At 37.0% G+C, this 18078-nt stretch overlaps 1 protein-coding gene across 2 annotated transcripts in view; it reads left to right on the forward strand.

Moving 5' to 3' along the window:
- TMF1 (TATA element modulatory factor 1) overlaps window positions 1–18078 on the forward strand; it is a 32061-nt gene continuing 13983 nt past the window's right edge. Inside the window, exons 1-8 of one of the 2 annotated variants that reach the window (XR_006606090.1) lie at window positions 1–432; window positions 3623–4812; window positions 6586–6689; window positions 7716–7842; window positions 10582–10687; window positions 13251–13393; window positions 13633–13799; window positions 14084–14240. Coding sequence is in view for 1 of the 2 variants with exons in the window: in XM_004738330.3 (XP_004738387.1) it covers window positions 291–432; window positions 3623–4812; window positions 6586–6689; window positions 7716–7842; window positions 10582–10687; window positions 13251–13393; window positions 13633–13799; window positions 14084–14240 (2136 nt within the window). In the remaining variant the exon portion in view is untranslated. The remainder of the gene's footprint in view (window positions 433–3622; window positions 4813–6585; window positions 6690–7715; window positions 7843–10581; window positions 10688–13250; window positions 13394–13632; window positions 13800–14083; window positions 14241–18078) is intronic. The other variant, XM_004738330.3, reaches the window with a different exon arrangement.

Consider the following 18078-nt stretch of genomic DNA (forward strand, 5'->3'; position numbering starts at 1 on the left):
CCGTCTATTGACGGAACTCTGGGCTCCCGGATCTGGTGGTTGTGTACGTGGAAGAAGCCAGCTCATGCGCAGTCCGGGCCTTTCGTCCCAGCTGTGCGGGCAGGGCTGAGGGTAACATCCCGGGCTCGGGGGAGACGGTCGGGGTCATGGCCAGCCGCTGACAGGGCCCGCTGAGCGCAGAAGGGGGCGAGGCCGTTCCGGTGCACCCTTCCCCGGGCCTGAGGCCGTTCGGCTGGCCCTCGGCCTTCCCGCTTGGTGCTGCCGCCGCCGCTGCCGGCTGAGGAGGGGAGATGAGTTGGTTCAACGCCTCCCAGCTCTCCAGCTTCGCGAAGCAGGCCCTGTCCCAGGCCCAGAAGTCCATCGACAGGGTCCTGGATATCCAGGAAGAGGAGCCGAGCGCCTGGGCCGAGACGATTCCGTACGGGGAGCCAGGTAGGGGGGGGGGCAGCGGGGCCCCGGGGGTCCCTGCGCTCGCGGAGGCAAACAGGCGAAGCGGTGCAGACCGGGATCCTTCCCCGCTGACCGGGGTCGGAGCAAGTTCCGTCTCCCCAGCCGTCCACAAACGCGCGTTTTCTCCAAGTGGGTTTTCGCGGCTTTCCTGAGGGAAATCCCCGGTCCCCGGTACCTGTGGCCCCGGGTGCGGGTCCTGCGGGCCTGGGAAGTCCGGGTCGCGAGGTGTCGGGCTTGTGCCCCGCCCTCTCTCGACGTAGCCCGGGGCGGGAGCTCCCAGAAACTGGGCTTGCTGCGCGCTGCGGACCCTGGGGAGCCAGCATCTGAAGTCTGTCGGCCGGGGCAGGAGGAACGGTCCCTGTGCTTGGTGGCGCGGAATGTGCCTTTTCATGGCTTTCCCGTTTTCCAGACAGCTCCTCCAGTCAGGTTGGCTACAGTCCGTGTTTTACAGAAGGGGAAAGCGAGGCTGAGAGAGGCGGAGTAGCTTCCTCGGGCTACACAGCACGGGAGGGGCCGAATACGGTGGAGGTACCACCCGTGCGAGCCGGCCCGGCAGTTTGGGGTTGCGTCCCATTGTGTTTCCAAAGAGCTGCGTCTCCCTTTGCACATTTCTTGAGCTGAATCTCGCAGGGGGATCTTCGGCTGCTTTGGCTCTAAGAAACAGCTCCGCATTTTGGTAGGAGGGGTAAAAATTTGCATTGGGGTGGGGGCTCTGAACCGCCGTGAAAAAAGAATTCAGTGATTGTCGACTAATTCTTTCCGATTTGTTTTTAAATTTACATCTTTGAAAAGTCAGGACCTAAGTTGGAGGTACCTCGTTTTAAGATATTTTTGGCCCGTGGCTGTATGTCAGGACCTTACTACCTTATACAAGATGCTATAGGACCTTGTTGGCGTATCTCAACTTCCTCTTTCACAGAGACCCTGCATTTTGAATTTACTAAACTTTAGAAGAGACAGAGTATAAACTTTAGGTATAAGGATACTCATTTTATGAACTCCGGGGCTTGAATCCTCTATGATGTAAGAAAGATGTTAGGGTTTGAAGCTCACATCCAAGAAGGAATTTTTGGTGGTTTTATTAAAGCGCACGGACAGGACCCATGGGCAGAAAGAGCTGCACCGGGGTCCTGAGTGGCCCATTTTATACCTTCAAGTGGGGCTGGCTGTTGTTAGGAGAAAGTCATTTATTGCTGTTTAGTAAAAACTCAGTCGTGAGACTCTCCAGATGTATATTGGTGGGTTATATCTTTAGGAGGATGGTTGCCAACATGTATCTTGGGGATAGCGATAAAGGAGATTTCTAAAGGAATTTTTATATTTTAGAGTAGACTTACAGGATCTGGGGGGTCTGGCTAAGATTTCCTTTTGCCTTTAGCTAGGTATTGACGTTGAGGCAGCTGAGTTCCTAAAGGAACTCTGCCTGTTTCAAGGACTTGTCAATGGACTGCTAGTGGTAAGGAAATTTAATAATTTTTCTTGTGCCTTTGTTTCCCATATCAGTCTATATGATTCATTTTTCAAAATAGGTTATCCAAAATAGACTCAGATTTAGTGAAATGCCATGAATACGTATTGATCACCTGTGTTTTACATTGCCTTACTCAAAGATGACCAGTGGATATCTGATGACCCCTGGGATTTATATAAAACATTCTTCAGCCTCTTCAAGAGGCAAATTTAACTTCTGTCGTTAAGTTAATTAGCACCGTTAATCTTGCTTGTCCATTTGCATCTTTACTTTTGGCTTTTTCCTTTTTTTTCAGTGTTTTCATATATTAAACTATTGGGTATAAAACTGACCCCAAACTAAAGTTTCCTGCATACTTCCATACATCTGAAGCGTATTATAGGACAGACTTTAATTTAGGGCTTAATAGTTTCTAGGAGCTTTTCAGTGCTTGTTCACGCCCCACCAACTTCTCATTGTGCAGAATTTTTGGTAATTCTGCTCAGCCACTTTTGAATTTAAAAAAAAGAATTTTTTTAAAAGAAATGCTTTAAATATTTTAGTAAATATGTCATTTTTGTTTTATCATTGGGTTTTTTAGTAGCATGTATTTCTGTGACTGAATTATCTTTTTTTACCCAGGAATTATTTTCTCCTTAGTGTACTTTTTTAAAAAGCCACAATGTAAACTACCATCTATACATATATTTTTTAAAAACCCAATACTTCTTAAAAAAATGAATATCTTTGAAATTCATATGACCTTTTTTAAGGCTTTATTTTATTGATTTACTATTTTTTTAAAGTAGGCTCCACACTGGGCTGGAACTCTGGCTGTGAGATCAAGAATAGAGCTGAGATGAAGAGTTGGAAGCTTAACTGACTAAGCCACCAAGGCACCCCATTTAGATTTTATTTATAAGTAACCTCTATACCCCATGTGGGGCTCAGACCCTCAACCCTGAGATTGAAGTACATGCTCCACTGACTTAGCCAGCTAGGTGGCCCTGAAATTCATAAGACCTTCTAAATTCCTCCTAAATTTGGAATTTAGGAAGGGAACAAAACTTTCTCATAGAGTGGGTTTAGAGAGTGACACTTGGAGAATGAGTTTGTCATTAGGTAGATAAAAGTGAATTTGTCCTCTAGAAGGTACTGTTCCCATCAGTTTACTTTGATCTTTGGAAAAGAACATTCGTCATTAGTATGTTTAATTTAGTTTTTGAATGTTACCCTCTGTCCAACTCATAACCATATTTTATTACTGATATTAGGAGAATAAAATTAATAGAAGGATAAAATTAAACTAATTGAATATAAGGTAGGGTCAATTTGGTATGATTACTCATGCATGACCTGTAAGTGAGGGTACCACCTATTGTGAGATGCATGATAGACTTAGACTTTGCATGAGTTATAGAACATACACTGGTACTCTCTTAATGTGTTATTTAATGTTATAACATACTTGCTTCTGGTAGGCCATTTTGGCCTCTAATCTTTGCTCCTAGTTCCTTTTGGGCAGATCCATATCAGTTTTCCTTTTTAAGGCCCAAAATTCAACAATGAACTAATGAATTACACAGTAAACAGGGATCTTATCAGGTCCAAATTATAGGTTGTATTCCATAAATTTTCTTTTTTTAAACTTTATTTACATTGACTTATAATGATTGTAATATTAACATAAAATATTTATTTATTTATTTTATTTTGTCAAAGGAATAAGTACTCCTGTCAGTGGAGGATGGGATTCTTCAACCTGGGGGTTAAAGTCAAACACTGAACCTCAGAGTCAGCCGGTAGCCTCTCCTAAAGCAATTACAAAGCCAGTTCGGAGAACTGTGGTAGATGAATCTGAAAATTTCTTCAGTGCCTTTCTCTCTCCAACGGAGACCATTCAGAAGAGTCCAGTGGTGTCAAAACCACCAGCTAAATCACAACGACCAGAAGAAGAAGTGAAGAGCACTTTACAGGAATCCTTGCACACTGGACAGTCAAGAACATCTGAAATAACTGAGTCAAAAGTAAAAGACTCTACCCCATCTGCATCAGGGGAAACTCCAGCAATAGATGCTCTGTCGCCTAAAACTGAGGGCAAGCATGAAGAAACTGTTAATAAAGAATCTGATATGAAGGTGTCAACTGTACATTTGAAAGTGTCTGAAAGTGTAAGCAATGTGAAAACAACTAGAGAAAACATATCTAGTATGTCTGCAGCAGACACGAAGGACATGGCTTTGGAACCTAAGGAACAAAAACACGAGGACAGACAGAGTAACACACCTTCACCTCCTGTTAGCACCTTCTCGTCGGGTACTTCTACCACCAGTGACATTGAAGTTTTAGATCATGAAAGTGTAATAAGTGAGAGCTCAGCAAGTTCGAGACAAGAGACTACAGATTCCAAATCAAGTCTTCACTTGATGCAGACATCTTTTCAGCTTCTCTCGGCATCTGCCTGTCCCGAATATAATCGTTTAGATGATTTCCAAAAACTCACTGAGAGTTGCTGCTCATCTGATGCTTTTGAAAGAATAGACTCGTTTAGTGTACAGTCATTAGATAGCCGTAGTGTAAGTGAAATCAATTCAGATGATGAACTGTCAGGCAAGGGATATGCTTTAGTACCTATTATAGTTAATCCTTCAACTCCCAAAACTAAAATAAATGAATCTGTTGAAGGAAAATCGGAAGAAGAAGTGAATGAAACATTAATTGTACCCACAGAGGAAACGGAAATGGAGGAAAGTGGACGAAGTGCAACACCTGTTAATTGTGAACAGCCTGATATTTTGGTTTCTGCTACACCAATAAATGAAGGACATACTCTCTTAGACAAGGTGGCTGAGGAGCGTGAAGCTGCTGAAAGTAAGCCAGAAGCGCATTCTGAAAAGGAAGATGTTTGCAAGGTAACTCTAGAGACTGGAAGGGGACTTGGGGATATGCTTTCCAGAGATTAAATCATTGTTTATTTTATTTTAGTTGTTTATTTTTAACATTCAGTGTTGTATAATGATTTGTACTGATTAAAAAAGGCAGGCATTTTGACATTTAAGTGTGGCATTAAGGATTTTAAAGTTGATTTATTGATACTAAATTATTTGAAATTTCTCTGAGACAACTATAATAACATAAATTGACATTTCCATATAACTAAGCATAAAAAAGTTTCTGTCTTGCACCATCACTGTTGAGTCCTTTCACCTTAAAATTCTTGTATGCTGTGCTCATTAATTTGTCATTTTGCAAAGGATTATCTTAAGGTAACAGATATCTTTAAATCCTTTGTAGGTAAAGGTGCTGAAATGAATACAAATGTTTGGTTGTTCCTACATCAAAAAAATTTTCACTGTTCATATTATTTGTAGCAAATCTTAAATGAAAAAAGTGTAGTCTTTAATTATTTATTAGTGTGTTTCTGTTGTTACTAACTACTTGTTTGTATTCTCTTTTATGTTATTTTGATGTTTCCCTGATAGCTTTCTTACATGAATAAGAATGGGAAATGTCCAAAGAGTAATGGTATTGCTTAGGAATGACAAATTGCTTCTACCTGAGACATATAAAAGGAAAGTGGTGTAAATTCTTTAACATTAAGTCACAGTTTTGGTTTTTCCTGTGATTTTTAGATGTAGAAATTGAGTTGGATTTGGCATCTTTAATAGACTCCTCTGAGATATAGGATGTCTTGAAGAAATGTCCTGTAAGTGCCATGTATTGAATTATTTAATGTAAAAAAAAGTGCCAGATTCTGTTACCTAGGTTTAATATTATTCACAAACGAAATGCCATGCTCTAACTATAATAGCAGTTTGAATTCCTAAAACTAACACTATTTCATATCAGTAAGATATTTTGAGCTACTTTCAGAAGGTAAGTGATTTCTAAATTATCCTAAACCTCAATCAGGTAGGACTGTTTTTTTTTACTGCATAAAAGCATCATTTCTCCCCTCATATTCAAGTTAATCACTACATCAGCAAGACCTAAGGGTAAGATATTCTAACCATTACTTTTTGTTTAGCTTTTATACTGATAATATTCTGGAGAGTTTAAACTTACATTCCTATGGATTTTATAAAATTGGTTTTATTTTTTAAATGCAAAGTATCATACTAAAAAAAAAAGTTACATGTTACATATTTGGATTAAAGAATAAAATGGAGTAACAGACACACACTTAAATATCCACTACGTAGCTGAGATACAGAATATTATGGAAGGCTTTAAAGCCCTTCTTGGATCTTTTTTATTTTCTCTAGCTTCCTTCCTCTTTTGGTGGATATACACACCTGAGATTTTTACTATAACAAACTTATAAATATTCTTGTATATTTATGCAAGAATTTTCTCATCTAAAATATATCTAAAAGAATTTTCTACATTAAAGAGTGTGTAGGTCTTCAGCTAGATGTTGTCTAATTGTTTTCCAAAGTGGTTTACTAATTTATACTCCTACCAGGTATGTGGTTGTTCTAATTTATAGTCTCCTACCAGGAATGTAGGAGTTCTTGTTTTGAATCCAGTGTGTTCTCAATATTGTTTTTAATTCTTTTTATGAGAAAATGCTGTTTCATTTATTACAGTAATTAGGTTACCTTTACAACTCAACACCTGCATGTAGAAGTTGTTTTCTTTTTTTAAGGTTAAATGTTTGACTTTTGTGTATTCTCCTTATTCAGAGAGTTGAATTTCTGAATGAGAAACTGGATAAAAGGGAGGCTCAGTTATTATCTCTTAGTAAAGAAAAAGCACTTCTAGAAGAAGCCTATGATAATCTGAAAGAGTAAGTATTTTACAAATGTGAAAAATTTTGTATGTTTTGTAGAGGCCCAAATACTTGGTTATTATGTAAGACTGTATTTTAAGCTAAAATGTTTAAAATTTAACTTGTGTATAATTATTGAAAATAGAATAGTGGCTGGTGCCTGGGTGGCTCAGTGGGTTAAAGCCTCTGCCTTCGGCTCAGGTCGTGATCTCAGGGTTCTGGGATCAAGCCCCGCATCAGGCTCTCTGCTCAGCGGGGTGCCTGCTTCCTCCTCTCTCTCTCTGCCTGTCTCTCTGCCTACTTGTGATCTCTGTCTATCAAATACATAAATAAAATCTTAAAAAAAATAAAAAAAAAATAGAATAGTGGTATATCTGGGTGGCTTAGTCAGTTAAGTGTCTACTTTGGCTCAGGTCATGATTCCACGGTCCTGGGATCAAGTTTCACATTGGGCTTCTTGCTCACCGGGAACCTGCTTCTCCTTCTGCCTGCCACTTTCCCTGCTTGTTTTCTCTCTCTCTGACAAATAAATAAATAAAATCTTAAGAAAAAAAAGAAAGAAAGGAAATGCAGTAGTTTTTAAATTCCCACCATAGAGATTTCTTTTCTCCTCACATTATCTTTATCATATTACCTTTGGCATTGAAGAGAGATATTTTGCAAAAATAACACAAAAAAAATTTTACCTTTTAGGATTAGAGATTTAAAACGTATATTTAAAGAAAAGTGTGATATTAAAAAAAACCCACTGAATATTTGCTCTAAGGAGGTGATTAGTAAAATAGATTCGAAAATGAAAAATTTTGTTTATCTTACTTTTACACATCAAATATTGGTGACATTTTCATTTTATAATGGGTTTTTGTTTACGTGTTTTAAATTAAGCAGGTGCTTTTTTTCTTGAAAGTAACAAGGCTAAAACTAATCTGTTTTAGTCTTCAACATATGTTGAAGACAGTGTTGTTTTCCTTTTGCAAACTGCACTCATCTTGTTACCTAGGAGTGTGTAAACAAGTATCTCTGTGTCTGTTGTTTTTAATTTAGTGAAATGTTTAGAGTGAAAGAAGAAAGCAGCAGCATTACTTCCTTGAAAGATGAATTTACTCAAAGAATTGCAGAAGCAGAAAAGAAGGTTCAGCTAGCCTGCAAAGAGAGAGATGCTGCTAAAAAGGTAATGAAAGTTAAAAATAGTATGAATTAAATTCTGGACAAAAATGGATTTTTGAGGGATGCATTCATAATATTTTGGTATGGAAAAAAAGAGAAGTAAGATTAACGGATACCATATAGTATATTAACATTTAAATTATAGATTTTTTAATATCTTTAGACTTCTAGGTTCTTGATGTTTTAAAAGAATCTAAGCCAGCATTTATATAATTTACATAGCTAGGATCATTAGGATAATTTTCATAAATGATAATTTTATTAAAATACATAACAATTAAATCTAAAAGGCACTGTGTATATTTAAAAAATATATCATTACTCCCATTTATTATTGTCGAATCACTTCAGACATATATGTACTTCAAGTCAAAATAATTTTAAAACAAAAAAAATTGCAAGGGTTAGTGACTCTTGTGAAGCATATTGATTTATCCTAATACGAGATTTCTTCTCAGCACTATTCATATTTTGGGCTGGATGATTTTATGCTGTGTGGGACTTTTCTTTGCATTGTAGGGTGTTTACCAGCATCCAGTCCTCTACTTACAAGACACCAGTGTCACCCTCTCCTCCCCATCTCCCAGTGCACATCCATCAAACCCTTTCCTGAGTTAAGATAATTGAAAATTTTGGCAGACTTTGCCAAAAGCCCTCTTGAGAGCTTAGTCATTCCTATTTGGGAATCATTGTTCTAATTCTTAAAATTTTTAGCCGTTGGCTATTTCAGAAATAGGTAACCAGCTAAGGTTAGTAATTATTTCTTCTATCTCAACTATTAATAGTGTTTCTCATCATTTGCCCTTCTCAGTTAAGTTGCTCTCCTTCTTCTTCACCAGTGTTAATATTTGTATTTTTTCTTTGTATACTCTTACAGAAGAGGAATAAGTCATAGAATTTCTTCTGCTTAGGTTGCTTTAATTAGCTAGCTTGTTTCAGATACTGACAATAACCTGAGACTACCTAACCAACTTACCTCTTCTTGTCCCTACTGTATTGCATCTAGACCAGTCTAACCGAGAAATTAGATTTTAAATAATGCTTGTTTTCTATGGTGTACTTTGAATTGTAGATCTGAATTAGACCCAAACCGTGGGCTATAGGTGGGGAAAAGCTTGGGCCCCAAGTTTTAACATGTTTTTTGTGTATTGCTATGTATGAACCACCCCACCCACCCAAACTTAGGATCTGTAGGAAATTCAAGGTGAATTGAAGTACTTTAAGTGAAGAGTTGGCTTTTCTAATGATGGAAAATAGATAATGTCAACACCTATTTAGGACTAGGCAGAATGAAATAAATTACAGAGAAAGACAAATAAGCAGTTTGGAATGGTATCACAGAGGATGAAGTCTGACCAGGGGAATTGAGGAAAGTTTCATGGAAGGCAGGATAGTCTTACTGGGCCTTGATGGGTGAATCAAATTTTGACAGCTAAAAAATACGCAGCAGTGTTGTGGATGGTAGTTCAGAGCATGGGCTTTGTGGACTCATAAACCTGGTTTCAAGTTAAACTCTACCACTTAATTTAAAATCAAAGTTTAATTTAATCAAGTTAAACTCTACCACTTAATAGCTCTCTGACCTTCAAAGTTTATTCAGTCTGGTGTTGTCTTAGTTTTCTTATTTGTGTAGTTGAATAAAGTATTTCCTTCATAAGATTGTTGTGAGGATAAAATGACAATAGGTACAAAGCATGGTTCAAGTACCTAATGATAGTTGTTTTTAGCTGTTTGGTTTCAGATCATTGCTTAAAACCTTATTTTAAATCATAGAACACTTTTCATATTTCCATTTTTGGGTTTTTTTTTTTTTTTTTTAGATTTTATTTATTTGATAGATCACAAGTAGGCAGAGAGGCAGCAGAGAGAGAGAGGAAGGGAAGCAGGCTCCCCGCTGAGCAGAGAGCCCAAAGTGGGGCTCTATCCCAGGACCCTGGGATCATGACCTGAGCTGAAGACGGGGCTTTAACCCACTGAGCCACCCAGGTGCTCCTCCATTTGTGGTTTTTAAGAGATAAACTGTCTTGACATGTTTGTGCTGAATCTCTGCTTTATTAAAGTAGATTGAACTTTATATAATAATGTTTTCCCACATTTCACAATGTACTAGCAAGTGCAAATTTTAGATGAGGAAAAGAAATACAGTGAAAAATGGAGAAATATGTTGTTCCAAACATAATGCTTAACCTGATAATATGTATATAGAGGTACTCAAGAAAGGTTTTGAAAGTTAACTTATTCTCATTTGCATTTCCGTATTAAAACCTATTTATATCTGAGTTCAAGTTTTCTATGTTGTTTTCTCTTTTTTGTTTTACATTTTATTTTATTTTTTAAGATTTTATTTATTTATTTGACAGACAGATCACAAGTAGACAGAGTGGCAGGCAGGCGGGAGGGCAGTGAATGCTGAGCAGAGGGCCTGATGTGGGGCTTGATGTGGGGCTCCATGCGGGGCTCGATGAGGGGCTTGAAGAGGGGCTCAATCCCAGGACCCTGGGATCACAACTTAAGGCGAAGGCAGAGGCTTTAACCCACTGAGCCACCCAGGCACCCCTTTTATGTTGTTTTCCAACTGTTTACTTAACTAACTGAGGTAATAAACTCAGTTTAGCAGAATAAAACTTAAGATCTTTATAGAGAATTTCATTATTGATGACTTCTTTGAATGTAGAAAAAATAGAAAAATATGCCCAGAGTGAAATTCTTTATGGTATTCACATTCTTTTTTTTTTTTAATTAGGAAATTAAAAGTATAAAGGAAGAACTTGCTACTAGATTAAATAGTAGTGAGACTTCAGATCTTTTGAAAGAGAAAGATGAGCAGATCCGAGGATTAATGGAAGAAGGTGTGTATTTAGTTAACTATGAAAAATACTGTAACAAGTGGAATGCTTGCCACATCATTAGCTGCTACTTCCCAATAAAAAATAAGTGGAAGCAAGAAAGATTTGTGCTTAAACCTCAGAAATGGTAGGTGACAATTTATGGAAGAATGGGGAGCAATGTGAACAGAGGCAGAGATACATGTATGTAGCTTTTTGTTTCTAGGGAGGTAAAAAATAATAATAATAACTTGCTGAAAAATAAATATGTATGCTTTCATGTAAAAGCTTTGAACAGGTTTTAGAGCCTGTCATGTAACCCTAGATATTTGAAGGTTATAATCCTGGAGTTTATATAGTATCTGAATCTCTAGCTTGTGTTATGTAGTATCATCATATTGTTTGGTTGTTTGGTAGTGAACTTTTCATTATATTCTTGTTTTAATTTTTCAGTTACTTAGCACTCTATGAAAAGACCTAAAATTAGCTAGGTTATAGAAATTAAATATCCTTCATGGGATAAATTATTATAAATAGACACTGGATTAACTTCTATATGTATTATAGGAAAGAAGGTAGTTTTGGAAAAGGTGATTAAGTGAGTCTTTCTTTTCCTCTTAAGGTTTTTCTAGTTCTGAGAATAACTCTTGTTACTTGCAGAAATTTTTGAAGTTTTAGGAGGCGTAGGAAGAAAAAAAAGAGATTGTAATCTGGTTTTATAAGGAGCTATCAATTTCTTTTAGTTCCTTTTTAAAATTGTTTTTAATACATTGTTAAGCACAATTAAGGTCATGTAGTTAATTTGTAATCTTTTACATTTTTATAGTTATTTTACATTTTCCTATGCTATTAAATGCTTTGCTATCATTATTAATGGCTGTATTGAAGTCCATCATATAGCTATATATACTATGATTTATTTTACTCTTTTCCTAATGTTGTACATTTATTTCTAAAATTAAATTACAAGTAGTGGTGGAACGAACATTTCAAATCATTGAACTAAAGAGAATTTCCAGAATAAGTGTTTGGAAAAAATTGGACAGAATCGGTGTATTTGAAAAAGTTAGTTTTATCCAATTTTTCTTTTTCATTTATTCAGGTAATATTTAACAGTTAGTGTGCCAGATACTATGTTTGATACAGTAATACATAGGACACACTCCCTGTCTTTTAGGAATTTACAATTTAATGAGAGGGAAATATAACTATACAGATAATTATAAAGCACAGTCTAAGCACTGCAATAGAATGAAGGGAAGATTGATAAAACACATTATCTCAAGATAGCCTGAGGTCTTGAACTGCTTGTGTTACAACACTAGAAACTGAGGAGAGGACTGTGTGCATGGTTTCATAATTTAAAAAAAAATTATTTATATCAAGTGTCACTGTTTTGGTATTTATTAATTTAGGTAGGAAGTGGGATGATGTTCTCTTTTGCTTAATGAAGTTCATTATACTGAAAATACCATGATCTCATATGGAATTATTTACTTAATGCTTCTGTATCCCTCAGAAGTATTTTTTTTTTTAAGATTTTACTGATTTATTTGAGAGAGCACACAAGTTCGGGGGGGTGGGGAGAGCAGAAGGAGAGAGGAGCAGATTCTCTGCTGAGGAGGGCGCCCCATGTGGGGCTTGATGTGTGATTCCATCCCAGGACCCTGAGATCATGACCCAAGCCAAAGGCAGATGCTTAACTGACTGAGCCATCCAAGTGCCTTTCCCCCAGAAATACATTCACAATTGAAAATCTGAAAGACTAAGAGCTGAAAGTACACAACAATGAATAGCTGATTACTTTATTACCTTGCTTCATCAATTATTAACACCTATGCAGACCTGCTTCATCTCTTTCTGCACACACATGCACTTTCCTTTTGCCAAATCATTTGAAGGTAGGTGACAGAGAAAACATTTCACCCTTAAATTTTTTTTCCAACTTTATTGATGATTAGATTCAGATCAAATTTCTAGTAAGAAACATTATTGCTGTTACTGTGTACTCACCTCTCCCTTATATCAGTAGATGCATAATATACCTCAATTGGTGATGCCAAAACTGAATGTTTGGTTAAGGTGGTGACAGCCAGATTTCTCCATTTTAAAAGCACATTTTTCTTTTCATTAGGCCATAAGTAGTATGTAGGAATGATTTTTTAAGGTATGAATCATTTTTTAAGGTGTAAATATCCTATTACCTACCATCCTTCTACCTAGTAATTTTAATTAATTAATTAATTTATTTTTATTTTGACATACAGAGAGATCACAAGTAGGCGGGGGGGGGAGCAAACTCCCCGCCGAGCAGAGCCCGATGCGGGGCTCGATCTCAGGACCCCGAGATCATGACCCAAGCCAAAGGCAGAGGCTTAACCCACTGAGCCATCCAGGTGCCCCCTACCTAGTAATTTTAGCGTTCATGGATGCTTCTTGTCCAAATCAGTTTAACATTCATGGTTACAATTTTGTGGTTTTAAAAATACTCTTATCATTTTATGTCACTGGTTAGATAAAACTTTCTATCCAGATTCTTAAGGAGTCATTGCTTAAATTTATTTTTTTTTTTTTTTGCCATTTCCAGGAGAAAAACTTTCAAAACAGCAACTGCATAATTCTAACATTATTAAGAAATTAAGAGCTAAAGACAAAGAAAATGAAAATATTATTGCAAAGCTGAATAAAAAAGTTAAAGACCTAGAAGAAGATTTGCAACATTTAAAACAGGTGAATGTTAACCATGTTCTAAATATATATTGTTATTACTTCCTGAACAATGGCCATGGTTTATAAGACATTTAGAATAATTTATCAAGGTATATCATGTGGGAATAATTTGTCAAGCAATTTAATAAGTGAGTGTTAAAATTTTTATTCATTATTGTAACACTTAAGATTCCTGAAATACAATTATTTACCATGGTGTTATTTATTGAAAAATACTTTTGTCTATTTTTATAATATAGGTCCTTGATGGCAAAGAAGAAGTTGAGAAACAACATAGAGAAAACATTAAGAAACTAAATTCTGTGGTGGAACGCCAAGAGAAGGATCTTGGCCGACTTCAGGTAGACATGGATGAACTTGAAGAAAAGAACCGAAGTATTCAGGCTGCTCTGGATAGTGCATACAAGTAAGAAAATGAACAAATATGCAACCCATTTAAAATGATCAAAATTGGATATTAAAAAACATATTTTCTGTTATCTAATCACTAACAATATAAATGAACTTAGCTGTATATGAACTTGTGACTGGTCAAAGCAAGTTCAAAAGAGAGTCATTACCATAGTCAGTGTTTATTATGTGATGAACTCTCCTTCCTTGTGTAAGTTATGGAAATCCACATGCAAACTTTACTAATGTGGTTGTGTAATTAACTATTTTAAATAGAAATTATCAATCTAATTTTTTAAGAGAACTTACTGATCTCCACAAAGCCAATGCTGCAAAGGATAGCGAAGCCCAGGAAGCTGCTCTAAGTCGTGAAATGAAAGCTAAAGAAGAACTTTCTACTGCGCTAGAGAAGGCCCAAGAAGAAGCCCGTCAGCAGCAAGAAACATTAGCAATTCAGGTAAGCAATAGAGTTACATTAGTCTTTAAAAACTTTGTGCTTTTGCAAATTAAAGAGTACATTAGTTATTTGAATCAAATTTTATGTATCAGTACATGTGCTAAATTTCCTTTCTAATCTTATTGGACACTTTTCTTTCTTTCTTTCTTTCTTTTTAATATTTATTTATTTGACAGACAGAGATCACAAGTAGGCAGAGAGAGGGGGAAGCAGGCTCCCCACTGAACAGACAGCCTGATATGGGGCTTTATCCCAGGACCGTGAGATCATGACCTGAGCTAAAGACAGAGGCTTAGCCCACTGAGCCATCCAGGCACCCCTTATTGGACACTTTTCTAAGAGTACTTGATTGTGCCAATCTTAATTGTGTGGTTTTGAACTGTTGTTAAAGTGATGCTCACATTGTACTAGTATTGCTTTTTTTTTTTTTTTTTTTAACTTTTCAGACTTACTTAAGAATATTATAAAAGACAAAGACTGTTTTGTCTTTGCACATACAGAGATAAATACTAAGCGTTGCTTATAATTTTAGGAGAATCCGTAGAAGTCCTGAGCTTATTCATAACATCTGTGGGAGTCCATGTAGTTCAGATAGAGGAGGAAAACTGAAATTTGTCAGGCTTTTTCTTATAAAATCATCAGTTGATAGATACTTGGGGTTGTTTTCACTTTTTGATTATTATGATTAATGGTGCTATAACACAATTATAACATTCATTTACAAGTTTCTGTGTGAACATTTATTCTAGACATATATTCTTGGGTCAATATGGTTACCCTATATATAATTTTTTGAGGACCTGCCAAACTTTCCTGTAGCAATTGCACCATTTTACATTCCCATCAGGAATATATGATGGTCTTCCTCTTTTCCTCTTGCCAGTATTTGGTATTGTCTTTTTTATTTGTTTTCATTATATAGCCCTTTTAGTGGGTGTGAAATGGTATCTGATTGTGGTGTGCTTGTTTATGTTTCCTTAATGACTAATGGTGTTGAGCATCTTTTTATGTGCTTACTGGCCATATGTATCTTTTTCTTTTCTTTCTTTCTTTTTTTTTTTTTTTTTTAAAGATTTCTTTATTTATGGGGATGTGGTGGGAGAGGGGGAGAGAGAATCTCCAGCAGACTCCTCTCTGAGTGAGGAGCCCAATGCTGGCTCACCCCACAACTCTGAGATTATGACCTGAGCGGAAGTCAGGAGTTGGACACTTAACTGACTAAGCCACCCACGCGCCCCTGACTGTATATATATATATTATTGCATCTTCTTTAGAGGAATTTATTTGGTTTTGTTTTTTTAAATTTTATTTATTTATTTGACAGAGACCACAAGCAGACAGAGAGACAGGCAGAGAGAGAGAGAGAGGAGGAAGCAAGCTCCCTGGCGAGCAGAGAGCCCGATGCGGGGCTCGATCCCAGGACCTTGGGATCATGACCTGAGCCGAAGGCAGAGCCACCCAGGCACCCCTGGAGGAATTTATTTGAATACTCAAATCCTTTGTCCATTTTTAAATCAGGCTTTTTAAAAATTGTTTAATTGTGAGAGATCTTTATGTATTCTGCACGTTAGGTTCCTATCAGATGTAGGATTTGCAAATATTTTTTCCCATTTTTAAGGTTGTCTTATTTTCTTAATAATGTCCTTTGATGTATGAATTAAAAAATTCTGATGAAGTCCAACTTACCTATTTTTTCTTTTGCTGCCTATGCCTTGAATGTCATATTTAAGATCCCGTTGCTGCGCGCCTGGGTGGCTCAGTGGGTTAAGCTGCTGCCTTCGGCTCAGGTCATGATCTCAGGGTCCTGGGATCGAGACCCGCATCGGGCTCTCTGCTCAGAAGGGAGCCTGCTTCCCTCTCTCTCTCTGCCTGCCTCTCTGTCTACTTGTGATCTCTGTCTGTCAAATAAACAAATAAAATCTTAAAAAAAAAAAAAAAAGATCCCTTTGCTTAATCTAAGGTCTTGAAGGTTTTTACCTATTTCCCTCTAAGAATTTTATAGTCTTAACTCTCACATTTAGGTTTTCTGCACATTGATATCCAGCTGTCCCAGTACCATTTGTTGAAAAGACTATTCTCTCCTCATTGGCTCCAGTGCAGTTTTGATTTAATTTTACACAAATATGTAAAATAATTACATGATTCCAAAGTGAGAGCTATAAAACAATATATTAAGACAAAATTTGCTTCCAGCTTAGCTGCCCCACCTTCTTTCCTTGCCTATAAGTAACCATTTCATTAGAGTTTGTAAATGCAAGAAAGTATATAAATCTATACACTTAATTATATACCTCCGCACATATATACCCAGATACATTTATACCCATATTTATTTGTATCTCCCTCATAGTACTTACATAAAAGATAATTTAATATTTATACCATTTTACAGTTTACTTTCTTTAAATATTCTGATGATTCTTCACTCCATAAAAGAACTTAGAGCTTTTTACAGAATTTCTTTTCACAGTTTTGTAATATGTTGCTGCTACTATTTATACTGTTGTTATATTGTTATTATACCATTGTTAATTCAGTCATTTCCTACTGATGGATATTTGGGCTGTTTCCAGTATTTTGTTATTATAAATCACATCAATGTACCCCTTGTGTTTCTGACCACTGGGTTGGATAAATTTTAATATTTTAAATTAAAAGTATGCTAGAATAATAAACAGTGGGGGAATGAAAGACAGAGCACATGGGGCTACCATTTATAAATCATCACTTTTTAGGGGCCTTAGCTGGCTCAGTGGGTTAAACATCTGACTCTTGGATTCAGCTCAGGTCATGATCTTATGTGGTTGTAGAATCACGCCCCATATCAGGCTTTGCACTCTGTGCGGAGTCACCTTGGGATTCTCTCTCCCTCTCCCTCTGCCCCTCCCTGCTTGTGTGCATGCTCTTTCTCTCAAATAAATAAAATCTTTAGGGGCGCCTGATTGGCTCAGTGGGTTAAGCCGCTGCCTTCGGCTCAGGTCATGATCTCAGGGTCCTGGGATCGAGTCCCATATCGGGCTCTCTGCTCAGCAGGGGCCTGCTTCCTTCCCTTCCCCTCTCTCTGCCTGCCTCTCTGCCTGCTGTGATCTCTCTCTGTCAAATAAATAAATAAAATCTTTAAAAAAAAAAAAAATCTTTAAAAGAGAAAGTCATCACATTTCTAAATAATGTCAATTTGGGGTATTAACTTCTTATCCTCCTCTCTGTTTATATATTTTTAAATAATTGGTATCATTATTTTACAGCTTTCTCATTTAAGATTAAATTATATAATTTTACATATTCTTTACATCCATCATAATTATTTTTAAAGATTTATTCATTTATTTTATAAGAGAGAGCGTGCATGCACGCATGAGTGAGGGAGGAGCAGAGGGAGAGGGAGAGATGTAGACCCCCTGCTGTGTGTGGAGCCGGACAGTGGGCTGATCTCAGGATCCTGAGATCCCAACCCAGAGCTGAAATCAAGAGTCAGATGTTCAGTTGACTGAACCACCCAGTTGTCTCACATGCATCATAATTTTTATTTTTTTTTTAAAGATTTTATTTATTTATTTGACAGAGAGAGATCACAAGTAAGCATAGAGGCAGGCAGAGAGAGAGAGAGGAGGAAGCAGGCTCCCTGCTGAGCAGAGAGCCCGATGCGGGACTCGATCCCAGGACCCTGAGATCATGACCTGAGCCGAAGGCAGCGGCTTAACCCACTGAGCCACCCAGGCGCCCTGCATCATAATTTTTAATGAGAATATTCATGCTGTATCAACATTTGCAAAAATAGATTATTGTTGATGGATATTTAGACTATTTCTTTTTTTTTTTTTTTTTTTTTTATTTGACA

The sequence above is a fragment of the Mustela putorius genome, unplaced genomic scaffold, assembly GCF_011764305.1.
Source record: "Mustela putorius furo isolate JIRA1106 unplaced genomic scaffold, ASM1176430v1.1 tig00000095_pilon_pilon_pilon, whole genome shotgun sequence".
Classification (NCBI taxonomy): Eukaryota; Metazoa; Chordata; class Mammalia; order Carnivora; family Mustelidae; genus Mustela; species Mustela putorius.